At 40.5% G+C, this 27535-nt stretch overlaps 1 protein-coding gene across 1 annotated transcript; it reads right to left on the bottom strand.

The window, feature by feature from the left end:
• On the bottom strand, positions 1–27103 carry LOC128413364 (putative lysosomal acid lipase/cholesteryl ester hydrolase). Its single transcript, XM_053387405.1, has 10 exons — positions 26973–27103; positions 18655–18739; positions 16790–16883; positions 14620–14818; positions 13903–14012; positions 4188–4324; positions 3168–3314; positions 2038–2109; positions 564–629; positions 1–228 (listed from the first exon to the last, which is right to left on the bottom strand). Exons 1-10 carry the CDS (start codon positions 27101–27103, stop codon positions 1–3), a joined length of 1269 nt encoding a protein of 422 aa, XP_053243380.1.
• Positions 27104–27535: the final 432 nt, after the last annotated feature.

The raw sequence follows: 27535 nt of genomic DNA, 5'->3' as shown, positions 1-27535 counted from the left end.
CTACTTCTCCATCAGGTCAAGTATTTCTGGGTACATCAGCTGAAAAGCATCGAGGCCCCAAATGAAATCCCAGTGGTTCCACTTAGGAAACTCTGTGTCATGAATGAGATTAGTAATTCGAGGCCTCAATTCTGCAATTTCCTTGGGCTGTGAAACCCAGTCCTGTCCTCCACTCCACATCGCTGTTGGGATGGTGATCTCTTCAATTCTGTACAAGGGAGGAGTCGTCTAGGAAGAGACAGATAGATTGAATATCACCTAGATACATGCACACATCTGCAGCTTAAAAAAATAATCTGTGAAACTGCACACAACAAACTTTCACCAAAGTAAGCCAAGTGATTTTAAATTCAGTTCTTTTATTGGATTATCAATAAGTTGTGAAAATCAGAAGTAATTTGAGGGAAGTGTGGACTGCTACTTGAACGAGGATGATGTTGTGTGGATGATGCACAAAAAATGCACACAAGGGGTGTATCAAATCCAATTTAAACTGCCCCTTGGTACATACCCTCACTTTTAATCACCTTTGCAGACAACACAAAAATCCAGCAAATTCCTACCTGGTTGTATATATCTATGTTCTTTGAGCCACAGTCAAAATATCTGAATTGACCTGCCATAGCTGTCTAGAAAACAAAATAGATAGGTGAGTATACAGCCCGCCAACGAAATCGAACAACAAGCAAAGCTAACCCAAGAGGAAGATGTTGGGAGAGGGCACTCACCGAGAGTATCTTTCACTTTCATTTCATTTAACATTTAATTTGTATACCACCTTTCTATTTTACTATACCCAAGGCGGTTTACAAGCTGAAGAAACAAAGAATGTACACCTTATGACACCTTGTATGTACACCTTATAACAATCTAATCCAACACAAAAATGTGATAATAAAACATAACTTTAAAATAAGCAACTTATATCAAATAAAGTAATATTCAACAATCCATTAGAATAGTATAGAATATTAAATATCAGCATATAAAAATTAAACAAAAATCCACCCTTAAATTACAATAAATAATTTATAAACTATCATCAATAAAAACAACGGCAAGCCACAGTGCATAAAATAATACAATACAAATTGAGAAGCAGAGACTGGAGGGTGGGGCAAGGCAGGTGGAAGGAGGCCTTGTCTGATGAACTCTCTCCCCCTCACAGTTCTTCCTCTAAGCACAGCTCCCTTATGAGGATTCCTAGGGCTGGAGGGTGGAGCAAGGCAGGTGGAACAACGGTGATTGCACCGGTAGTTGAATCTTGCTGGAACTCTAGCAATGGAGAGCACCTTATGCTGCACATGAGGGCAGCAGGCTAGCTTAAGGGCCACAAGGCAGCCCACACAGCTCTCTCCTCCAGCACTTTGCTTGATTCTTGCACACTTCCCACTCAAACAAATGCCGTGGGCCAGGCTAGTAGCTGCCTCTTTTCCTGCTCACTCAGCCAAGGACCTTTCTTAATGGTGTTCTCTTTGATGCGTTGGGAGAAAGTAAATAGGCAAGACTTCCATACAGCCCAGTTTAGCAATAAGCAAGCATTACTGCTACTGGGGCACAGGCTCAGGACAGGGGCACTGGCTTAAACATGAGGTGGGCTTCTGCTGCTGCACCTCCAGCACCTACCACCTAAATTGACAGCTTCACTTTACCTCATGGTAAGGCCAATTTAGGCAGTGTCTGGGTTACAATGGCTTGTTGGTTCTGGTTTTGCCACTGCTAAATTGGGGACTCAGCTATACAGCTGCAAATATAATGTTAAAAGTTTGTTTTAAGTGCATTATACAAATTTGTCACTAGATGACGATAGTAAAATTCAAGTGCATTATACAAATTTGTCACTAGATGACGATATGTAAAATTCAATACATTTTTCAAATCATTTTTCACAGTGTTTTTTGTGTCATTTTACACTGGAAACTCAGCTACAATATATTCTGGCTCCCTTCTATTCAAACAATATCTAAGTTTTTATAAGGCAGACAACATTCAACAGAGAGAGAATGAGAGAGAGAAGGGAGATCTTAGTATCTCTACCTGGCCCCAGTGGATCATATTTTTCACAGACGTATAATCTGGGAATCGTGATACATATACATCAGTCCGACTCTGTAAGGGAATGGTAAATTTAGAAGTCATTTCACTTAACCAAAACTCATTGTACTGGACTGTTGGCAGAGGACAAAAGCAGATATATGTTATTACATGTTTTTCTGAAGTGCAAAACTGATGCTGAGGAAACCCTGACATGCAGTTCATAGCAACTGGTACATCATGAATGAGTTGTGTGAACCAGCTAGGTGCCTGAACTCCACAGTTCTAGGATTTTATGATTCAGATAACTGTGAACAACCCTTCAAATGAACAGCCCTTATGTGCCACAAGGAGTTGGCTCATGGCTATCTGGCCTATTTCCCCACCCAGGACACACCTGTTGTCTGTGCCCACCACCACCCACCTGCCCATTCAGTGACATGTCTAGAGCTCCCTGATGTTATATGGAGTCTTGATTCGGCCAGGGTCTCCCCCATCCTTGCTCATGGGCCTGCAGAGCCCCTTCTTCCATTTGACAAGCCCCATCTGCCCCTCACTTCCCTCTTCAGCATGTGCAGAAACCTTCTTGAGCATTGGATCCAATACTGGTCTTGTCCACTCAGTCTGCCACAGCCTGTCTATGCATGCAAGGGAAATCTCTAACTCGCCAAAGGTTTGAGACCCATTGCTTACCCTCACCTGATTTAGCAGGCCAGGTGAAAGCTGACTGTAGGGTGGGGGGGACCAATGGTGTACAAACTACCCCAGAAGGAGAAGAAGAAGAGTTTGGATTTGATATCCCGCTTTATCACTACCCAAAGGAGTCTCAAAGTGGCTAACATTCTCCTTTCCCTTCCTCCCCCACAACAAACACTCTGTAAGGTTAGTGGGGCTGAGAGACTTCAGAGAAGTGTGACTGGCCCAAGGTCATCCAGCAGCTGCATGTGGAGGAGCGGAGATGCGAACCCGGTTCCCCAGATTACGAGTCTACCGCTCTTAACCACTACACCACACTGGCTCTCCACCACACTACACCACACTGGCACAACGTGTCCCCCAACAGAAGTACTACCTCTCCTTTAACACCCCATACACCCCAGTCATAAATATGATAAATAAATGAAGAGACATACCGCATTTAGATTTTTTTCATTGAATCCACTGACAAGAAAAAGAGCTTGTTTGCAAAGCTCATCTACCGGGCGACGGCTGCACTTTCGGGCCAGAAGGGCTTTCAGTTTTGGACTCAGCAGACAAAATTCCTTTGTGCCAAATATAGCCTGCAGAAAGCCAGAGATATTTCATAATCCCAATCTCTCAAAAGCATTTCTTAAATGGGGCAGTTTAAACGTCCCTGTAGCTGGTTCATATTAAGGGGGGTTTTGTTGCTGATTTGTAAAAAAGTTTTAATCACCAAATATAAAAATTGCAAAGTTATCGCATTACAAAACAAGGGGGAAAAGATGAATCTATTGGAATCTTTTAGAAGTTATTCTTTAAAAGGTAGAAATATTATACGTATCTTCCAAATGAAGAGTTTTAACTTCAAAAAGGTTGGGTGCAAGTTGATTTGACTGATTGATTTAGTTTGCACTGTGTGGGTTGGCTCTCCTAATATATCCATGAAGCTCAAACCTTGCCATTGCTTGTCTTGCACATCTTGGTAAACTGCAGTGACACTAATGTTGTGACAGAAGCTCAATGGCACCAGATCACTCAGTAGACCAGACACTCCTGCCATTTCCACAACTCTATTAATTCTCCTCCAGGCTTTCCCTTTTTATATCCTTATAAGGTGAGCCAAAACATCTTGTCTGGTCTTCTGTGTTATGATCCTTGGTCTTCATAATTTGGACTCTATATATCCAGTCTCAAGAGGGTACTTTTTTAAAAATAGTTTATCCTTCGTGCTTTCTTTTCTGTCATTTGATAGCCATGATAACATTTTAGTGAAAAACAAATTGCATGTATGTCTGAAAATTTAAGGGTGTTGGAATCTAAATTATTAATTAACCCCCCAAAAACCACCATGTTTTTCCAGCTAATTTACCTACAAAAAACCTGGGCTTGAGCCATAAAATTAGACATCTCCCATTATGTCATGTCAATTAGAGCTTACGAAAATTGTGAAAAGATAATGATTGCACACATACCTTCACCAGTGCTGCTGGAAAGCGTATGATTTGTAGTGGGACACTGATAGTGTACTGCAACGTATAGGAAGGGGCCAGGGCAAAAAACATCTTAATTTTTTCAGCCATTTGAGGTAAAATAGAAAATGCCACAAAAGCTAGAGAGGAGGGGGAAATGGAGATTCAGTTTAGCATCCCTTAGTTTTGAATTTAAGTAATGCAGTATTTATAGGCAGACTCTTACTTTAAAACATAGTTGAGCAAAATTAACATTCATTTCATGCGGCACAATTCTTTTTCAAAATGGAAGAGTTAGACTACATGCAATATACAAAGCTAATTTATAGGATGGAATTGGAACCTCACTAAATGACATAATTACCACCATTGCAACAAAATGACATAGGCTTTATGTCAGATGAATAGATACATGTTTGAAGCCTATGTGCTTTGCGATGGGGCAGAGTTGGGAAGCCCTCTATCCTATATATCAATTTCATTTAGTCTCAGATTCTCATTTTTCCAATCTTAAATTCAGTTCTCCTCATTTCTACATCAATTAGAAATATTTTTTAATCCCGCGTGGAAGGCTCTCTCAATGTAATCATGCCCCTGAAACCTTACTTCCCAATTATGTAGAAATTGTTCCCCACACATACACTTTCAGGCTCTATAAAAGGCTTATGCAAGAGATCAGCAACACACAATCCCACTCCCCCTTTCGTGCATTCAAATAAATATCCAAAGAGTACTATGTTTCTTATAAAGACAGCAAACCTATCACAGGTTCTTAGATAATTAAAACTTCTTTTTTTATTTTTATAAATTTTTATTCATATTTGCACATATATACAGGAAAAACATAAACAAAAAATCCACCACATACCTTATACAAATTATATCCACTTCACAAATCATAAATAAAATACATAACTGAGTTAGTCTCAACTGAGCCTTGGACTTCCCTCCACTCCTTTGGTAAGTATCGAATAAATTATATAGTCGCGTACTTTTTAACTCTTTTACATAGGCCTTTCCCGCTGTTAGAGTTATTTCAACCCCGCCAGTGTCACCTGAGATTTAGATTCCATATACATTAAATATTTCTTCCAATTATCATGAAATTTCTGTTCGTCTTGGTCCCTTAATCTTCCTAATATTCTATCAAGCTCAGCATAATTTATCATTTTAACCTGCCAATCACTTATGTTGGGTATTACTTCTAATTTCCAATTTTGTGCTAACATAATTCTTGCAGCTGTCGTAGTATATAGAAACAAGATCTTGTCTTCTTTTTTAATTTCTTTACCTACCATTCCTAACAAAAAAGCTTCTGGCTTTTTGGGAAATGTATATTTCAAGATTTTTTTAAGTTCATTATAAACCAATTCCCAAAAGCCTCTCACTTTGCAACACGACCACCACATATGGTAGAGGTCACCTTCTACCTCTCTACATTTCCAGCATCTTTTATCCTTCAACTTATAAATCTTCACTAATTTCACTGGTGTGTGATACCACCTGTAGATCATTTTCCACAGGTTTTCCTTTAGTGCCGTGCATGCCGTAAATCTCATATTCTTGTTCCATAGTTCCAACCACCTCTCAAAGTCGATGTTATATCCAATGTCTATCGCCCACTTAGTCATGGCCTCCTTCACCTCCTCATCTTTTGTATACCACTCCAGCAAAATATCATACATCCTTGGCAGTGTTTTGTTCTTACCTTCTATAACTTCTACATTAAATTTAGATTTTTTATCTTCAAATCCTACTTTCTTTTTGTCTTCTTTTAGCAGGTCATTTACTTGGTGGTATTGCAACCACCCTGTAAATAAATTTTTGATCTCTTCATATGGTCTAAGTTTAATCCCTTGATCTGTCTTCCAAGTTAGTTCTTTTTTTTTTATTATTAAATATTTATTAGCATTTTCAAATAACACACAACAAACAAAGACAAAAAATAAACAAAACAAAAATCACAAAAATACATAACATTCAAAACTAAACAAAAAAAATGAAAAAATAGAAAAAACACATAAAGTTTCTAATACTTATTATTCTTAACCTTATTTCTCAGACTTCCTCACACCTCCCCTTCTTGTATTCCAATTTAAATTGTCAGTTCAGCAAGTCCTTAACTTATTTCTTTACCTTACCTTAAACATTTGTTCTAACATACTATTGCTTTACTTTACTTCTTTTTTCCATTTCTTCAATTTATTTTTAACAGCCTTATTTTCAATTAATTTAAAAAGAAAAGAAATCAATTTTACCTTATTAAAATTACACATCAATACTTATACCTCATTAATTATTCTTAAACCTTTTTCCTAAAGTCGACCAAAATTTCCCTTCCACGATTTACCCAATTTCCTTACCACTAACAAAAAATGTAAAAAGCAAATTATCCTTATGTACCCTTTGGATTCCCAACCTCCACCCACCCTTTTCCCGGTTCCAGTCCCCAACCAATATCCATCAGTCTTTATGTTATTTATTTAGCCTGGAGATCTCACATCCGAGGCCCTTATATCTCTCTCAGTTCCTTTCTGCCGGTCTCTTTGATAGTCCTTGATGTTAAACCGCAAGTCTCGGAGGGGCTCCGGCCCAACAGAATCCATGATGCTTCCAGCCAGTCCTCCATACTTAAAGGCAAAGCCTATGGGGTGCTCCAACTCTTGTTTCAAATTTCTTTCAGATCCAGATGTCCCCAAAGCTCCAGCTTTCACCAACAAATTTGTAATCCTCAGGTCTTCAGATCTCCTCCAAAAGGGATCTCTCCATTTTCCAGACTCCCATTCAGACCAGGCTTTCCACATCCAATTTTTATTGTCCTTTTTTATCATCATGTCAGGCCTCATATTGTAACTCTCCTTTGACTCCTGCAAATCTCCTGCTCCTCCTTCATTTTCTTCAAAAACAACATATTGCTCCATCGTATCTACACTTTCAGTTTCATTTATTTGTTCAGTTAAATGGGCTTCCTGTTTCAAGTCCTTATCAGGCTCAAAACTGTTGTTTACTGTCCAGTGTAGTAGTGATACCTTTGTAGACAAAGCATTGTACTCATCTTGCAAGTTTCCCAAGAGAACGAGTGCTCTGTCCAATTCTGCTTGGATTTTACATACTCCAGCCATTTTTGTGATGTAATGTCCCTATTACCCCTCTAGGGGGATTTTAGTTCCTTGATGTTCCTTTTAGCTCAAAACCAAAAGTCCAGTTATTTTGTATCAGCCCTCCTTATTTTCAACAAGTTATACCAAGTAAACCAGCAAAAACAGCAGAAACAATGTTCTCTTTTTCCAGCTGACAACTAGCTGACTAGCAGCTCACTTGACAGCTGTCAAAATCTTCAATGCAACAGGCTTTCTCATAGGACGTTCCCGGGTCTCGGGGGGGGTGAAATTTCAGCTCCCAAAATTCTTTTTATCCTCCAGTAAGTCTTCTTATAGTGTCAAAACCGTGAAGTCAGGATCTTTCATTAAAAAACAAAAAACAGATTCTCTCGACCTTAGCTGCCCAGTCCTTTGCTTTAAATTGTTTACAAAGAGGGGGGGGTGAACTTCCTTTTTAGCCCCTTCCCGCTCGTTCCAAATCCAAAATTAAGAATTTTTAAGGTTCCAATCTCCGTATTACTCACGGGTTTATATTTTAGAGTCCAATCGGTCTTGGAAGAAGTTGGCGCTCTCTGTCAATGGCTTGCGGCTTCACTCCGTAGGCGAGGGAGTACTCTCAGCACCACGCCTCACCCTGCCTCCGTTCCGAAGCCTTTAAAAAGGCTCCGTCGCGGATTGGGGGGGCGCAAATGGTGCCCGCCGAGTCTCTGTGTTCACAGGCATCCGCGCCTGTGATTTTAAGGGTCCCCGCTTCGCCGCAGCGGCCAGACCCAGACGCTACGGAGCCGATTCCCTCCGGAGCTCGGAGGGAATCCGCCATTAAACAATGGCGCCAACCCGGAAGTGCCAAGTTAGTTCTTCATAGGTGGCATTCTTCCCTTCCATGTTTATTTTTTTTTATAGTTAACACCTATATTGGTGAAATCCACCAAGGTGTCTTCCTTTCCAATATATTTTTATTTCTTTCCCATACTTGGAATAGTGGTCCCCTAAAAATATGATTTAGAAAGCCTCTATGAACTTTCACCTTTTCGTACCACAGGTATGAGTGCCACCCGTACTTGTTATCGAAACCTTCCAAGTCCAAGATGTCCCTATTTTCCAATCTTATCCAATCCTTCAGCCACAATAAACACGCCGCTTCATAATATAAACTTAGATCCGGTAGAGAGAAGCCCCCTCTTTCTTTTTTGTCCACCAATATTTTCATTTTTATTCGTGGTCTTTTGCCTTGCCAGATGTATCTCACTAAGTCTCTTTGCCACTCTTTACACTGCTTTAGACCTTTTAGTACCGGAATGGTTTGGAATAAAAGTAACATTCTGGGGAGAACATTCATTTTGATAACTGCTATCCTCCCCAGAAAAGATAACCTCAATCTCTCCCACATTTCAAGATCTTTCTTAATATTCTTCCAAGTGACTTCATAATTATCCTTATATAGGTTAATATTTTTCGCTGATATCCACACTCCAAGATATTTCACTTTCTTTGCTGTCATAATTCCCATCTTTTGTTCTAGTTCTACAATATCTTCCTTAGTTAGATTTTTAGTCAACATTTTAGTCTTATTTTTATTAATCTTGAGGCCTGACACCGCTCCAAACTCTTCAAATTTTTGCAAGGCTTCTTTCATACTATTTTTCGGGTCTTCTAGAGTTAATACAGTATCATCCGCGAAAGCTTTTATCTTATGTTCTTTAGTCCCTACCTTAATCCCTTTCACTTCCGCTGCCTCTCTCAGTCTCTTAGTAAGTACTTCAAGTACTGTTATAAATAACAGAGGAGACAGGGGGCAGCCTTGTCTAGTCCCTTTAGATATGTCAAAAAATTCTGATGTCGAGTTATTTATTATTAGCTTAGCTTTTTGTTCATTATAGATAGCTTCTATACCTTTTCTAAATCTTTCACCCAGCCTCATCGTTTTTAGATTTTCTGTCAGGAAGCACCAAGAAACGTTATCGAAGGCCTTTTCGGCATCAATGAAAATCAAAGCGGCTTGTTTGTCTATTCTGGTTTCCAAATATTCAATGATATCTATCACATTTCTTACGTTGTCCTTCAATTGTCTCCCTGGAAAGAAGCCCGTTTGATCTTTATGGATTCTGTTATTTAATACTTTTTTTAATCTTTCTGCCATTACATCCGCAAACAGTTTATAGTCGTTATTTACGAAATCGGCCTATAGCTTTTCACCTCTAAGGCATCCACATCTTTTTTAGGAATTAATGTAATATAGGCTTCCTTCCAGGTGTTCGGGGTCTTCCCTTCTTTTAAAGAATTGTTCATCACTTCACATAAGGTTGGGCTTATTTGATCACTTAATACTTTATAATATTTGGCTGACAGACCATCTGGCCCCGGCGCTTTACCAATTTTCATCTTTGATATTGCCTTCCTTACCTCCTCCTCTGTAAACAGCTGATTTAGTAATTCTTTTTCTTCGGTTGATATCTGTTGTAAATGATGTTCTTTCAGATAGCGTTCTATATCATAGCCTGTCTCCTTACCTCTTTTATATAAATCCTTATAGTATTTCTGAAACAACCTTTTTATTTCATTTGGGTCTTCCACTATCTTGTCTCTATCCCTTATCCTACAGATCATATTTTGTTTTTTCCTTTCTCTTAGTTGCCAGGCCAAATATTTCCCTATTTTATTAGCAGATTCAAAACTCTTCTGTTTCAACATTTTAACTTTCCACTCAATCTCCTGGTTTACTATCATAGAAAATTGGGCTTGTAATAACTTTATATTTTGTTTTATAGTCTCATCACCTGGCTTAATAGTTAATTGTCTTTCATTCTCCATTAACTGTACTAAAATCTCCTTCTTTTTCTCTTTTTTTTCCCTTTGATGGCTGTTTTTCTGAATTAGAAAGCCCCTCGTGATGGCTTTCCCTGCATCCCAAACCGTTTCTAAAGCTGTCCCTTTATTTAAATTCCACTTGAAGTACTCTTCAATTGTTTCTTTTGCCTTAATCACTATCTTTTGATCATTAAATAGAGATTCGTTCATTCTCCATCTAAGTACTCTAGCCTCTTTACCCTTTAACTCTAAATATACTGGGTTATGATCAGATATAGTCTGTGGGAGAATTTCAGATTTGATTAAGTTCTGTATCAATTCCTTAGTGATCCAAATACCATCTATTCTCCCCCAACTCTGGCTAGGATTTGAGAAGAAAGTATATTGTTTTACAGTAGGGTTTTTGAATCTCCACGTGTCAATTAGTCCCATATTATCAACCAAATCAAAAAATGTCCGCGTAACTTGCCTTCCTTAATCTCTTGTTTTCTTGTTGATCTATCCAGGTTTGGTGACACCACCCCATTAAAGTCACCCATCACTATCATTTTTTGATCCATCCACTCTGTTAACTTAATACCTAATTCAGAGAAAAAGACTGCTTTTCTGTCATTAGGTGCGTATAGTCCGACGACAATAATCTTTACTCCTTGAAACATAATCTGTACTACAATCATTCTCCCTTGTTCATCTTTATACAGTAATTTTGGATCAAGTTTTTCCTTTATATATAAAACCACTCCTCATTTCTTAACTCTATCTGAAGCCACAAAATCCAATCCTAATCTCTTATTGCTTAAAATTCTCTTATGCTTTCTTATTACGTGAGTCTCTTGTAGGCAGATTAAGTCGAGGTTCTTTTTTAGTAAAATATGCGCAATCTGGTTCCTTTTATTTTTATTGTTGAGTCCATTCACGTTCCAGGTCAGAACTTTTAGAGCCATCACTTGTATGCAAATAATAAGATAACAAGTCTAGATTAAATCTACTGTTTTTTATCGTCTATCTCTTCTCCTTCCCTCTCTTCTCCTGAATTTGTCTCCCTCTCTCCTTCTCCACTCTCTCCGCCTCCGTCCCCACTCCCCGATCGTTCACCCTCCTCCTCCCCCCCACCATTTTTCCGGGTTCTTTCTCATATCTTCTTGCAAATTTTTCTAATTCTGAAGGGTTGGACAGTTTGAATCTTTTTTCCTTAAAATAGAATGAAATTCCTTCCGGAAATTCCCATCTATATAGGATCCCATTTTTCTTCAGTTGGTTAGTTAATTTTTTATAGGCATCCCTCCTTCAAAGAAATCTCGAAGGAATCTCTTTGTATATGGTAATTGGATTTCCTCCAATATATAACCTTTTGTTATAATTCTGTTTCAGTATTTCGTTTCTCATATCCATCGAATTGAACATAACTAATACATCTCCTGGCAATCTTTTCCCCCTGGCTTTAGCTGATTTTGTTTTTATCCGAAAAATATTTGCCAACGAGTAGCTTATCTCTTCTTCCTTTCTATCTAACCAGATTGCCAGCTCTTCCACCATTTTAAATCTTATGTTCTCATTTGTCTCCTCTGGGATCCCTCTAAATTTCAAGTTTGCTTGATTCTGTCTCATCTGGGTCATTGCCATACTATCCAACAATTCTTCCTGTACTTTACCTATCTCCTTAACTTCTACTTTAATCCTGTCCAAGTCCCTCTTACTATCCTTCGTGTCTTTTTGCACCCTTTTCATTGAGTCCTCAAGCACCTTGGCTCTTACCAATAGATCTTTAACTTTTCCTGTTAATTCTCCCACCACCCCCTCCAATCTTTTGTCCAACGTATCTTGTACTTCCAGTAGTTTTCTTTCAATATATTGCTCATTATGCTTAAATTCTTTCCTTATCTCAACCATTAAACTGTCATAGTCCTTGATTTCCCTCCCCTCCTTCCCATCTTCTTGTCTAGATGGCCTTCTTTCTGATGGCGTTCCCACCCCCTTTTTCATATTGAAAACTCTCCCTCCCCTGGCAGTCACTGAAACCCCCTGCTGACTTTCTCTGTTCTTCCCATAGATTCCTTCCGAAGTAGTCCCCTCCGCTCTCACATGGTGGCACCTTGTAGACTTTCCAAGTCCTAGATCTATTATCTTCCGTAGGGTCTCACGGCCAGTTGTCTCTCTCCCCGCGCCACACGACAACTGTTCTCCTAAGTTACTGGTTATCCGCCATTGGGGGGGGCTAAGAATAAGGAGGTACCGTACCAAAGAAAAAGAAGAAACCTATTGGGAGGATAGGGAAAAGCGATCAAGATAAAGAAGGTAATCAAACAATGGGGAGAGGAAGAGGGTGACCAAAATATCAACAAGTGGCACAGAGCAAAAAAAAGAACTTGCAAAGTTCATAGAAGGGCTATATAAGAGACACAGAAATAACCGCCAAAGTTGCTGAGACCATTGGCTTGAATCCCAGCGACCAATAGTCCCCTGGAACTTAAACAGAGTGTGGGGTGAGTCTTAATCCAAAAGCAGGCATATGGGTGTGGGGCAGGACCAAATTAGGACGTCTCCTGAGGGGAGAAGCTTTTATATATAGCAAAAAGTCCTGACCCACCGTCCTGATTACACTTTCCACCTTTCCAAAAGTTCTCAGTCGCTTTCCGCTGTAGCAGTGAATTAATCTAGAAAGTAAACCCCCTCTTCTCCAGACAAAATATTAGGTTATAACTCTTTATGTCGGGGAGAAGAACAAGAAATGAGGTGTTGGTACGGAAGCTCGCTGCTTTCTCCAAACAAACAAATCTCTTTTTCCTCCCAAACGTCACTGGAAGGGCGCTGCCTCTCCGCGTCTTCCCTCCTCCTGCTGCCGATCTGTTTTTCACTCTTTTAACTGGCCGGAGTAAAATAGCAGTTTCTATCCTTTGTTCCAATATGAGAGGTGTGAGTAACAAAGAGGTGTAAATAATAAAAATCTCTAAGCGTATGCTGCTTGACTCAGACCATGTTCACAGACGGCATGCAAAGGGGTTAATTGCCAAGAAACCGCCCCTGCAATCTCCTCCTGGTCGTTAGCGCTGCTATCTCGCCAAGTTGAACAGAAAAGTTCCTTTCACTTCTTTCTAGTCCCTTAAGATATTTTCATTTGTTACTTTGCCTCAGAGTCCTTATACTTTGTATCTGAGGTCTCTCTTCTACAACCACTTAGCGGCAGCTTTTTTTATTTTTCCCTCTCTCCCAGCCTTACGTTGTACTCCATTTTCTCTTACCGCCGGTAGTGGATTCCTTTGCCTTTTACCTCTCGTAATCCTTTTACACTGGGTTCTTTAGTTAATCTTTCTATCAGCTTAGTTGGTTTGCTTTTTCCCAGTTTTATGACTGTTGTTGGAGGTTCACCGCTTTCACACGGAGCCTGAGGCTTCACAACACAGAGTCTGTTACATCCCCTTCATGCTGCAGCTCAAACCCTGCTAAACGCCGACAATACAGGGGAGCTTGAGCAGCGTCGCTGGGTACCTTGACCCTCAGGATAATCCTCCTGGGGTTACGAGGTTCACGGAGCCTTTGTGCCCCCTCTAGACCTCCGTGTTGCTCGAGACTCCCCCGAAGGGCAGGCTCGCGCTCCTTCCCGTGGCTGCGGCGTTCCGGAAGTCGGATAACTAAAACTTCAGTAGATATCTGGTGCCATCTACAGTAGATACCTGGTGCATTCAAAAATGATGTGGTTTTTATGCCTTTATCTGAATTCTTTATATGACCAAGAACTAGTTCAACATTGGACCATCCCATGCCAAACTGGCCCTCTATAGAGTGCATGCCAAGGTTTATAGTTATCATACCCACAGAGCATCCTTGAGAATGGCAGACATAATAGATGTTCTTCTGTCCAGTTTTCTGCAGAATGAAGTCTACCATGGCAGGAAGGTCATAGATTCCCATCTCATGAAAACTGAAAACCACAAAACAAAGTAAATGAGAATTAAGTGCACTCATAATCTTTGGTTACAAGCATAAGCTCTTTCTCTAGAAAGCACTACTAAAAATATTTAAGGAACAAAAGAGAAGATTAAGCAGAATTTACCATCAAATACCTAAAATTAGGTGACAAGATGAGGGGAAAGAGAAACTTACTAGGGCCAGCTGTGCCCAGGCTGCAATACAACAAATTAACACTAAAACCATGAGCACATTTACTAAGAAGAAGGTTTCTGTTTACAGAATCACAGCAAGGTCAGATGGTAAAACTTTTCCTGGACCTTAAAATCAGACTGTCGATGAAGGGATTGCAGTGAAATCATTTCATGGATGTGTCTATAAATTTTATGGCCTGGATAAGAACTAAAAACCATTTAGCACACATATAGAATTACTTTAATGGCTGAATATAGCCCGACATTAACCTTCATCAAGTCTATTCAATGCATAATAAAGTAGGCAAGGGTGAGCATGCTTGAACTACAATATAACATTGAATGCCAAATTCCAGTCACTCAACTGCAAAAGAATAAATCTCATTGAATGGTGAATTCCAGTGATTACACACCAAATGAACTTACCTAAAATCCCAGAATGCTTCTTCTTCAATTGAAAGGTTTTGGTGTCTTCTAGACCAGGAGTTTCCTCTGTTGTTTCCAATCCAAACATCATATCCAGCATCTGCTAATATGAAGCCCAGGCTCTGATGCGGCAGATTTGTGACCCAGACGCTGCCTTCCATGGTCAAACAGTGCAACATCAGTATAGATGATTTGGAGCCTGGAAGTAAAAAAGACATTGATTGATTGATTGATTGATTGGCTGAGTGACTGACTGATTGTACCTCCAAAACACAACACAAGATACAATATTAAAACTTAATCTAACATGGAGCAGTAGGCTTGGGTCTAAATGTTGGGTTTGGATGCAAGGAAGATAGGCTCCAGTTCCTGTTCAGTTGGGAAGCTAAAGTCTCAATATTACATGCAGAAACATTGGAACTGAACCTTGAAACCTAAACCCCCTTTCTTTCTTTTTTTAAAAAAGAGCTAACCCAAAAATTCTCAGGAAAGAACATTTGATCTGTTGTTGGTTTTTTCCTTTTGTCTTGTCTTGTCTTTCTTTCTTTCTTTCTTTCTTTCTTTCTCTCTTTGTTTTTTTTTTTTTTTTTTTTTTGAGCACCTAATAAATAGACAATTTTAGTCCTTCTGGAAAAAATCTTTGTTTCCCCAGTTTTGCTGCCCACAAATACCATGGAGAAATTATCTATATACCACTTCCTCCTGAAGCAGCTATCTATTTCTTTATAACTTTTATATGCCACCTTTTTTCTGAAGAGCTCTAGGGATTGTGAAAAGTCCCACCTCCCGCATTCATATTAGAATCACAACAATTCAATGAAGTCATTTAGGGTAAGAGAGAGTCACCCAGGAAGCTTCTTGGTCAGTTGGGGATTTGTACCTGGGTCTACCTAGTCTTGGGCCAAAGCTCTAACCATTGCACCACACAGAGTTAATAGAGGCAGAGCAAATCAGTGTTCACTGAAGGAGGTATGCTGCACATTCTAGCCATCAGTCTCTTCCTGCTCACAACTGCAGATAGAGCATTTGGGCTGGATTCAACTAACCCAGCGTGCTTGCGTAAGCCAGCTCAAGGCATCCCATTAGCATAATGGGGCTTTCCCCACACAAACACTCTGTGTCTCCTGAAAATCAGCTGTGGAGAACCTCAAGAACAGCACACAGGAAGGGAGGGAGGAAAAATTGCTCTGCCTAGCAATTAGAAATGTTTACATTCCTGAGAAGTTATGGAATAAGGACCTAAAATTTACTACTTGCTGTGAGCTAAAAGAGAATTTCATGAAAATGATGTATAGATGGTATTTGACTCCTACAAGACTTGCAAAAATGTATAAGAACACGACTAAGATATGTTGGAAGTTTAAAGTTTAAAGAGGGCATATTCCATCATATGTGGTGGACATGTAAAGTAGCTAAGGCCTTCTGGGAAATGATTTATAGTGAACTGGAAAAAAATGTCCAAAATAACTTTTAATAAAAAACCAGAGTTTTTTTATTAGGTTTAGTAGGAGAAGAATTACCAAAAGATAAGAAAGTATTGTTTATGTATGCGTCAGCAGCGACAAGAATATTATACGCCCAGGGATGGAAAGAAGAAAGAGCCCCATTGAAAGAATGGAAATTGAAGATGATGGATTATGCAGAGATGGCAAGGCTAACCAGGAAGATCAGGCACCAAGAGGATAACAAATTTAGTGGAGAATGGCACAAATTTATTGAATATATCAAAGAACACTGTAAAAGTTTTAAAATAGTAGTAGGATTCACATAACACTTGTAATTTAAAACAACAAAGGATAAAAATGAAGTATAACAAATTGGAATAAATTAATTAGATGCAGTTAAAAGAGGGAGAACTTCGGAAGCCAAGGGAGGAGTTCAGGGAACTCCATAAAGGTAAGGATTTGATTATGGGTTTTTTTAAAAGAAAAAAAATTGTGTGTGTGTGTGTGTGTGTGTGTGTGTGTGTAAAAACCCCGTGTTTTATTTTTGAAACGTTGAAAATAATTTTTTTTTTAAAAAAAGAAAAGAAATGTTTACACTGCTGGAAAGATCAGAAGAGTATATTCCTCCCCATGTTTTCTTTCCCAGACCAGACTTCATGTTAGTGGCCATTACTGTACAATGAAATGAGTCCTTGAGACATTGGGTCTCATGAGCTTTTCTGTACCTCCTGGGATCCTGTTCAGGCTCAAGTAATAGCCGTCTTCTGTAAGGACCTCATACTCTTCCGAAGGATATCCCCAGTTCTGGATTATCTGACTCTGTAAGGATACAAGGCCACATGTTAGACCATTTCCTCCACCAGCAGAGGTTTAAAAGTAATTGCTAGAAGCCAAAGTTTTCGCCTAAAGGCTCATTTCTAAGCATTAAGCATGGATCCTTCCTGACATGATCAGAATGACCCAGGAGAGCCGTGTACGAGAGTGAATATTTATATTTGTATCTCTTTGGATATTTGGGGAAGAATGAGCCAATACCGGCAAAGTTTATCAGCAACCCCTTGGGGGGAAAGGCAGCACAAAGAAAGGTGAAAACAAAAAGATCCCTGGAAAGTACAAAGTGGAGACTACACAGAGGATGCAAAAACAAAAGCAACTTTAATACAGTTTATTTGAGGAGGAAACCATGCAACTGTTTGCTGCTTGTCAATAGAACAGAAACTAAAAGCGCAGTACCTGAGAAATGACTTACGTAGATAGTTCCTGATACAGCAAGCCAAGAGGACCAATACACCACAGTAATATGCCAATATATGTTTTTCCACTCCTCAGGGGTGGTTCATTTTAAATTAGTTTACAAAACAATGCAGATGCTCCTGTGCAAGACTGGCCAGTGGGATATGCTCCAGTTGTTGCTGGACTCCAACTCCCATCAGCCCCAGCCAGCATGGATAGTGGGAGTTGTAGTCTAACATGATTTGGAGAGCACTACATTGACTCCCCCCTGTCTGAGTGCTTTCTGGACAAATCCTTTCACACGCAGGAGGATAGCTATGCCAGAGCCACATACCCAGTGCCTGAGCTACACACCCATTGCCAGCAGATAACATCAAACTTACAGAAGCTTTGCCAGCATCATGAAGTAATTACAACTGGGCTTCTTTTGCTGTGTTCAGGCAAGCCTCAGGCTGCCACCCATCTTGGAACACAGCTTGAGCTCTGGCATGTTCTCAGTCTTCGACTTTTCTAAGTTGAAGACCTGGCAAGCTTCCAATCTGAGGGACTAGTGTTCACGATGTGGACAAATTGTATTGCAAATTACACTGACATGCTTTTATGAACAGAGCATGTGCATAAGGAAAGGTTACCAGACATCCCCAGTTCCCGGGATAGTCCCCGGATTTGCAGATCTGTCCCCAAACAAATTCCATCACCAGAATGTCCTCAGATTTGCAAATCTGTCCCCGGGAAAGCTCAGCAGCCCACAGCCAGCTTGGTAGTGCAGTTGGCTCTGGCTGGCTTCAGGAGCTGCTTGTGAAGTGTATACTGCTTGCTGCTACCACCACTGCCGAAGGGGAACCAGGGACGTCCAGCGGTGCACATCTCCTGCCCCCTTCCCCCTTTGATTTGACAGATCGGGGGAGGCTTGGGAGTCATGGGCAGGCAGGCGCTGCCCAGAAGGAGCACAAGATGTGTGGTTTCTCTGCCAGGCAAGGTGCAAAGCCCTTCTTTGCACCCTGTGAAACATAAATGTGCAGAGTTTTTTTTTTAAAAAACTGGGCAACAGCTGCCTGCATGTGACTCCCAAGCCTCCCCCAATCAGTCAAAACAAAGGAGAAAGGGGGCAGGAGATCGGGGGAGGCTCAGGAATCATGGGCGGGCATCGCTCAGTTGCCCAGTTTTTAAAAAAACTCTGCACATTTATGTTTCACAGGGTGCAAAAGAAGGCTTTGCACCTTTATATGCATGTGTGCTTGGGCCCAGGGTCTTTTGCCTCACCATCCCCACTACTGACTCCCTGTTGCTACTCAGCTTAAAAAAAAATTTAAAAAAAATATTCATACAATATTCATACATTATTCAACTTACTTACAATATTCATAAACTGTTCAGGATTCAAGTCTTCTGAGCTCACATGTACTGTCATCATGATAAGCAATAGCCACATCCTTGAGAACCTGCAAAACAACTGGATATTTTAGATAATATAGGGGAAAGGTTTACTGAGCTTACTTATTTAAGAGAGTTTTTATATGGCTGAGTCTTCAAAACCTCAAAGCAGTTTACAAAGAGTAATATAAAATATCTATTAAAACACTGTTTAAAATCAGATATTAAAAACAAGTTGACTTTTCAAAATTTCAAAAAATAAAATGTAATAAAATGAAATTACATGTTACAATGCAAATCTGGGTAGTAGTGCTTAAATAAAGGGTTGTTTTTTTAACAGGCACTGGAAACAGCAAAGCAGATGTGCTTGCCTAATATCAACGGGTATGTCATCATGCATCATCTCTCAAAGGGGCATTTCCAGCCCTATTTCAGAGCATGTGGCACCTAGATCCTGTTTAAAAAGAAAAATAAGTCAGAATGCTTCTTAATGCCAGAAGCATTCAGCACAGTCAGAGGCAGTGTGCTTCTTAATACCTAGGAAGGGGAAAGAGAGGAGGGAAGAGGGTTTTTTATCTATTAAAAAAAAAATCACTTGTGCCATTCAAAACTGGAGAGAACAGAGTTAATACCAGTGATGTGTGTGACTTGCATGGACCATTTGTAGTATTGAAAGAGGACCTGAGTGTAGAGGAAACCTAGTTGACTATGCCAACTTTACCTTGCAAACATGCATTGACTTTTGAAATCCTGAACATTTTGTTTTTGTGGCAGTTGTAAGATAAGCTGTGATAGTAGAAGCTTACATATGTTCAACATTCGCAGGCAGAAAACACTTCTTTGCTGCTTCTAAATAATATGCCATTTTAGTATCAGTAGTTGTTTTTTTAACATAAAGTGTCTGGAGGGCTTCCCGCATACACAATGAAAATGCTCATATATTGGGTCAGTTTGTACAGTCAATAAAATCAAGAGCTACAATGTTTATTAGATCATACAGGTTTAGACTATGGATGTAGAGAAAGGGGTGTATAATTAAATGGGTCTCTCCAATGCTTTTTTTCCTTAAAAAAAAGGGTTTACAGTAGGACTACTCTCACTTTCCTACTCAAATTGAAATACTGCCCCTCGGACTTCCGGGTTGGCGCCATCGTTTAATGGCGGATTCCCTCCAAGCTCCGGAGGGAATCGGCTCCGTAGAGTTTGGGTCTGGCCGCTGCGGTGAAGCGGGGACCCCTAAAATCACAGGCGCGAAAGCCTGTGAACACAGAGACTCAGCGGGCACCATTTGCGCCCCCCCCAATCCGTGAAGGAGCCTTTTTAAAGGCTTCGGAACGGGGACGGGGTGAGACGCGGTGCTGAGAGTACTCCCTCGTCTACGGAGTGAAGCCGCAAGCCATTGACGGAGAGCGCTGACTTTTTCCTTGGATCAATTGGACTTTAAAACATCAACCCATGAGTAATACGGAGATTGGGACCTTAAAATTTCTTTTTTGGATCAGGAACGAGCGGGGAAGGGTTAAAAAGGAAGTCCACCCCCCCCTTTGTAAACAATCTAAAGCAAAGGACCGGTTAGCTAAGGTCGAGAGAATTTGTTTTTGCTTTTTAGTATAAGTTTTTAACTTCACGGTTCTGACATTATAAGAAGATTTACTGGAGGATAAAAGATAAATTTTGGGAGTTGAAATTTCACCCTCCCCTAGACCCGGGAGCGTCCCACGAGAAAGCCTGTTGATGAAACACTGAAGAGTTTGACAGCTGTCAAGTTAGCTGTCAGACAGTTAGTTGTCAGCCAGAAAAAGAGAACTTTGTTTCTGTTGCTTCTGCTGGTTTATTTGTTATAACTTGCTGAAAATAAGGAAGGGCTGATACAAAATAACTGGACTTTTGGTTTTGAGCTGAAAGGAATATTAAGGAACTAAAATCCCCCTAGAGGGGTTTTAGTGACATTACATTACAAGAATGGCTGGAGGATGGAAAATCCAAGCAGAGTTGGACAGAGCATTTGTTCTCTTGGGAAAGTTACAAGATCAATTCAATGTTTTGGCTACAGAGGTTTCAGTACTATGCTTGACAGTGAATAACAGTGTTGAACCTGATAAGGACTTGAAACAGGAAGCCCATTCAATTGAACAAATAGATGAAACTGAAAGTTTTGACAAGATGGAGCAATATGTTGCTTTAGAAGAAAATGAAGGAGGAGCTGGAATTCTGCAGAAGCCAAAGGAGAGTTGCAATTTGAGGCCTGACATGATGACAAAAAAGGAAAATAAAAATTTGATGTGGAAAGCCCGGCCTGAATTGGAGACTGAAAAATGGAGAGGTCTCCTTTGCTGGAGATCTGAAGACCTGAGGATTACAAATTTGCTGAAGGTGAAAGTTGGAGCTTTGGGGACATTTGGATTTGAAAGGAGTATGAAACAAGAGTTGGAGTACCCCACAGGCTTTGTTTTTAAGTATGGAGGTCTGGCTGGAAGCAATATGGATCCTGTTGGGCCGGAGCCTCTCCGAGATTTGGGGTTTAATACCAAAGACTATCAAAAAGACCGGCAGAAAGGAACTGAGAGAGATATAAGGGCCTCGGACGTGAGATCTCCAGGCTAAATAACATAAAGACTGATGGATATTGGTTGGGGACTGGAACCGGGAAAAGGGTGGGTGGAGTTTGGGAATCCAAAGGGTATACAAATATAATATGCTTTGCTTTTATATTTTTGCTAGTTGTATGGAAATTGGGAAAATCGTGGAAGGGAAATTTTGGTCGACTTTAGGAAAAAGGTTTAAGAATAATTAATGAGGTATAAGTATCGATGAGTAAATTTGGATAAGGTAAAATTGGTTTTTAAAATAAATAAAAATAAGGTTTGTAAAAATAAATTGAGGAAATGGAAGAAAGAAGAAAAGTAAAATAACAGCATGTTAGAACAAATTTTTAAGTTAAAGTGGAGAAATAAGTTAAGGATTTGCTGAACTGACAATCTAAATTGGAATACAAGAAGGGGAGGTGTGAGGAGGTCTGAGAAATAAGGTTAAAGAAAATAAGTAATTGAAACTTTATGTGTTTTTAATTGTTGTTAATTTTTGAATTTTTTGTATTTTTGTGTTGTTTTACTTTGTTTATTTTTGTTTTTGATGTATGCTGAAAATACCAATAAATATTTATTTAAAAAAAAAGAAAGAAATACTGCCCCTCAATGAGGCCAAACTTAGTTCATAAAATGTTTAGAGGCATGCGTACCCCTGTGTGCCTGCAGGAAAAAAGCAGTAGGTCTCTCTCTCTCTCTCTCTCTCTCTCTCTCTCTCTCTCTCTCTCTCACGTACACAGATCTAGCCATGTAAAAAAGAAAATAAAATTTGTGTGGAAGCATGCTGACTGAATCCTTGCACCTGAAATACTAAGGAGTAAGTATTTGGCAAAAAGAAAGCCAGTATGAATGTCATCAAAAACTTTACGAATCAGAATTATCATTGTTAAGAACATAATTGTCACTTTCTGTACTTTAATTCCCCTCTGACCCTGCTTTTATATAATCACATACAGAAAGCATGCATATATGTACCTGCAATAATAATAATTATTATTTATTATTTATTCCCAGCCACTCAGGACAACATTTCATGCATCTCATGAAGTAGATTTTTTCCATGAAAGTCTATGTTTGTTAAGTCTTTAAGAGACTACAAGACTGTTTGCTGTTTAAATATGGACTCTGATAGTTTTAGATCTCAAAAGAAGTCTTGGAATTAGATTCCATACACCTAGCATTTTGAATAATCCAATGCAGAACTCACATGAATGATCCTTTCATTCCTTCCACTGTTCTCATTTCACACACACCTGCTCAAATAGAAGAGCAGGTGTTGAGTGTTTCTTCAGGTGAGTGTTTCTGATGAATGCAAAAGGAAACCTGAAAGTTTCCTTCATAAACACCTCAAGTCATCCAGCCATGCTCATTTACTGGGCTCAGCATCTTTCTTTTTCATTATGTGTACAGCTTCTGGTGCGTGTGTTGTACCTAACAGTGGGATGATCTTATCAAATGTACCTGTTTAAGGTAGCAGACTATTGGCTGACATGCAACCCAGTCCACAGTTTTATCAGGCTTTCTCCCTAGAACCTAAGCATAGAATTGCAGCCTGGGAGTGTATTCACACATGATGTTTTTTCTGATTGTCCCACGAACATCCAGTGTACTCTGAAGTAGCAAGTTCTACTTCAAGTCCCGGTGGTGTTTAATGTGTATATCATTAAATAACAATTCACATCTTCTGTAGTGCTCTTGTTCAGATGTGGGCCAGTGAGGGGAAATAAACTGAGCTTGAATCTGGAAAGATGAGGGCACTGTGAGCAAGACAGGAGTTCATGCGTCTGAGAAATTGGCCAATTATTCTGAAGGAACAGCTACGAAGCCTGAGGGTGCTTCTGGGTGTAGCTTTATCACTGGAGATCCAGGTGATAGGGTGACTAGGAAAGCTTCTCATTGACTTCAGCTGTTACAACATCTAGAGTCATTTGTGGACGGAGATAGCTTGGCCACAGAAGTTCAGGCACTGGTAACTTCATGACTGGATTACTGCAATGTACTCTGTGTGGGGCCTTCTACGTGATGCAGAAACGTGATGCAGAATGCTGCCAAACAAGAATGAGAATGAGTCCACGTGTTACACCCCAGCTCAAAGATTTGCACTGGCTGCTGATGTATTTCCAGGTCAAATTCAAGGTTTAACATTAACAGCTGGGGAGCACAGTTTACAAGCACCATGTATGTTCATTCCATGATTGAAAGGTTTCTGTTTGCCAGCACTGATATTCTAGAACATCCTGTTCATTGATATTAGGCAAGCACCTTCAGCGTATTGTTTTCAGAGCCTGCTAAAAACTCTGGGTGGTATTAACCTTACAGGCACTGTCGGCAGAAACCATGCAAAAAAACCAAACCTTCCACTTGTGCAATGGGGATTTTGACCCTCTGCCCTCCTCCAAAATTGGCATGGGGGGTGTGGGGGTTCAGGGAAGCCCAAGTACAGTACACAGGGGGAGAAGATAGGGGGTATTGTTCCCTCTGGCAAGCTGAAATGCTTGAGCAGTTGGAAAGTCCGCCATACCACAATGTTGAGTTCCACCCTCTTGGCTTAAGCAGACCTACCCAAACATGTAATTCTATTACAGTCTGCATGCATTTCATGCTGGGGTTCTGTTCCAGGGCCCCATACATGTCAGCACAGTGCATATAAGAATGTCCTATTCTGTACCGCACTGCCCCCATTCCACCTTTATCGTGACATTTATGGTGGCATTTTCATTCCTTTCTGAGTTCGGCACTGTGCACACATGCACAAACGTGTGTCTTTCAGATGCATGTTAATCTCTCATTGCCTTATGTATATTTGGCTTAAAAGTGATATAATTTATATGTTGCTAGATTTCATACCTGTTTCTTTTTAATGTTTTGTTTTACTTGTATTTTTAAAATAAGATTTCTATTTTTTTATTTTAAACCCCTTGGAGCTTTTTGTAGATTAAGCAGTATATAAAAATGTGTCCCTGAAAGTTTTCTACAAGAAATATCAGCCTAGGTTTATGAAAATCAAATCTACAGATAAACAAATGAAGTCAAGATTTAGATGAACTTGTGCTGGAGGAGACTCTTGAGAGTCCTATGGACTGCAAGAAGATCAAACCTATCCATTCTGAAGGAAATCAGCCCTGAGTGCTCACTGGAAGGACAGATCCTGTAGCTGTGTTTCCAATACTTTGGCCACCTCATGAGAAGAGAAGAATCCCTGGAAAAGACCCTGATGTTTGGAAAGATTGAGGGCACAAGAAGAAGGGGACGACAGAGGACGAGATGGTTGGACAGTGTTCTCGAGGCTACCAGCATGAGTTTGACCAAGCTGCGGGAGGTGGTGGAAGACAGGAGTGCCTGGCGTGCTCTGGTCCATGGGGTCACAAAGAGTCGGACAGGACTAAATGACTAAACAACAACAATATTTCCTTAATATTTGTATGCAAAAAAATTAAACTATGTCCAATCTATTGCCAAAAGCCATAGCATATGCAATAATGACTCAATCTTTTATGCCTTTGCAACATTTCTATACAAAGTATTAGATCACATGAACACAGATGCTATTGTCCAAAGCCTTGAAACATATTGTTGAAAGAAGCTGCATTCCAAATGGTTTGCCCATATGTGTTTGGACCTTGAAGAGTCTTCTCCTTGTGCATGGACCTAGACCTTCCTAAAAAATATGGGGGAGGTTGCTTCTAATTAACAAAAAAATAACAGCTCTCTGGGTTTCCAATTAAACCTTAATAAAAAGTTGGACTTACCATGCAGCATACTGTGTATTGGTGTGCAGGTTCAATTTGCAATAAATAAATTCCACAATGCAGCAGTATGCAAGACCCTGGGAAAAAAATCCACTCTAAATTCTTATAATGCAATTTATTTAAAAACCTGAAAATTAAAACAATATGTCCTTGTTTCATATAAAAAAAAGTTGTGTACTCACCAATCAGCTCTAAATCTCTACTTATAATTTTTTAAATAATACTTCGCCTGGTCTAATGTGTGTGTCACCTTGTGGGTAGGCTCCCTAACCTTTCTTCAAATGGGCCATCAATTCACAAGTAAGCTTTCCAGCCTGCTGTTTCATGGGGCAAGACAGTAAGTCTACCCATTGTTGGTGGACTGATTCTCAGAAGCTGATAACTGATATAGAAGTCAACTGTTACAGATAGGTAGCGGTGTTGGTCTGCCATAGTCAAAACAAAACAAAAATTTTTCCTTCCAGTAGCACCTTAAAGACCAACTAAGTTAGTTTTTGGTATGAGCTTTCGTGTGCATGCACACGAAAGCTCATACCAAGAACTAACTTAGTTGGTCTTTAAGGTGCTACTGGAAGGAAAAAGAAGCAACTGGAAAGTGTACTCTAGCCTTCTAGTGCTGATGAATTTCAGGGCTAGCCCAACACATTTTGCTACCAGAAGCAAAAGACAAGATGGTCCCCTTTGCCTTCAAACTGGCAACAGGCCAATATCCTCCACTATACATGAGGGTAGGAGGTGAGCTTGAGGGTGCAGGGTAGGCTGCATGAAACACACAGCTCTGTCCAGGGCCATAGCTAGGGGTGGTGAGGTGGGCCCCCACCAGGGGCGCAGGCGATGGGGGGCACAAAATCGGCTAAAAATATGTCCATAAATATAAATATTGATTATAGCCTCATAAGGACGCGGGTGGCGCTGTGGGTAAAACCTCAGCGCCTAGGACTTGCCCCCGGGTGCAAGTAGATAAATAGGGACCCCTTACTAGCGGGAAGGTAAACGGCGTTTCCATGTGCGGCTCTGGCTCGCCAGAGCAGCTTCGTCACGCTGGCCACGTGACCCGGAAGTGTCTGCGGACAGCGCTGTCTCCCGGCCTATAGAGTGAGATGAGCGCACAACCCTAGAGTCTGTCAAGACTGGCCCGTACCGGCAGGGGTACCTTTACCTTTATTGCCTCATAAGAAATGGTTTTTAATAGAGGGTGAATTGAATGGGTAGAAGGGGGTTAGAGGAGAGGCGGAAATAAGAGCTACTGTATTTTTCGCCCTATAGGGCGCACCTAGTTTTGGTGGTGGGGGAAATAAAGAAAAAAAATTATCCCCCCCCAGGTGCGGGGCTGGGGCGGGGAAACCTGAGCTTCCCCTGACCCCAGCCCCCAGAACTGGCTGCTATCCGCAAGCCTCGGGAGCCCGGCAGGAACTCCTGCAGGCTCCCAAGGCTTGCGGATAGCTTCCTGAAGCCTGGAGAGTGAGAGGGGTCGGTGCGCACCTTCAGCGAAAGCCTGCATTCGCCCCATAGGACGCACACACATTTCCCCTTCAATTTTGGAGGGGGGAAAGTGCTATAGGGCGAAAAATACAGTAATTTGTCCATGGCTAGGGGGCGCAATCTGGACGGTTCTGCCAGGGGTGCAAGATCACCTAGCTACGGTTCTGGCTCTGTCCTCCAATGCTACCCCACTGCTCCATGCATCCCAAAATGTGAGCAAATTTGTGCTCAGTTTTGAGATCATGAACGAGTGTGCACAGCATGACAATAAACAACCACCCACCATGAATACCAATGGCATGTAACCAATGATAATAATAATATAAGAATTTATAATACAGGCGGTGGCAGGGATAGTCTAACTTCTGTGGCTTAGGCTCTGGTAACCTCTTGGTTGGATTACTGCAATGTGTTATACGTGGGGCTGCCTTTGAAGGCAATTCAGAAACTTCAGCTGGTGCAAAATGCAATGGCCAGACGCTCACCAGAACAAGATGGTTTGAGCATATACCACCAATACTGGCACAACTGCAGTGGCTGCTGATTCAAGTCCCAGTTCAAAGTGCTGTTCATGACAGTGGCCAATGCCTGGCCGAACAGCAATGAATTCCCCCATAACTTGGGCCCTGATTGACCCATTGGAACTCAGTTCACTGGCCAGGCAGGTACACCTCCACAGCTGTGATGGCTGGGGGGGGGGATTCCACATCGGACAGTGACCATGTGGGTCTGGCTGCTGGGAAGGAGGTGGAGTGGGATGGTCTGCAACTGATGCCCACTGGGGAAACGGTGAGCGTCTACTAAGAAACACAACATTTAGATTTATAGATGTATAGCTTGTTCTCCTGCTTCCAACTCACAAAAACTTTTAGAGGAAATGGAAAACTACTTTTTAAAAATTTATTTAATCATTTTTTTCATACAAACATCAACCGCAAAAGACACATACAGCAAAAACCATAATGACAACACAATTTAACAATTCAGATTTGAATACACTGATATACCTATGACTACACCTTTTTTAACAATATTTTCCCACCTCTCT

This window comes from Podarcis raffonei, chromosome 5, assembly GCF_027172205.1.
Source record: "Podarcis raffonei isolate rPodRaf1 chromosome 5, rPodRaf1.pri, whole genome shotgun sequence".
Taxonomy (NCBI): Eukaryota; Metazoa; Chordata; class Lepidosauria; order Squamata; family Lacertidae; genus Podarcis; species Podarcis raffonei.
Note: the sequence above shows the minus strand (reverse complement) of the source record. Positions and strands in the feature narration are given on the sequence as shown.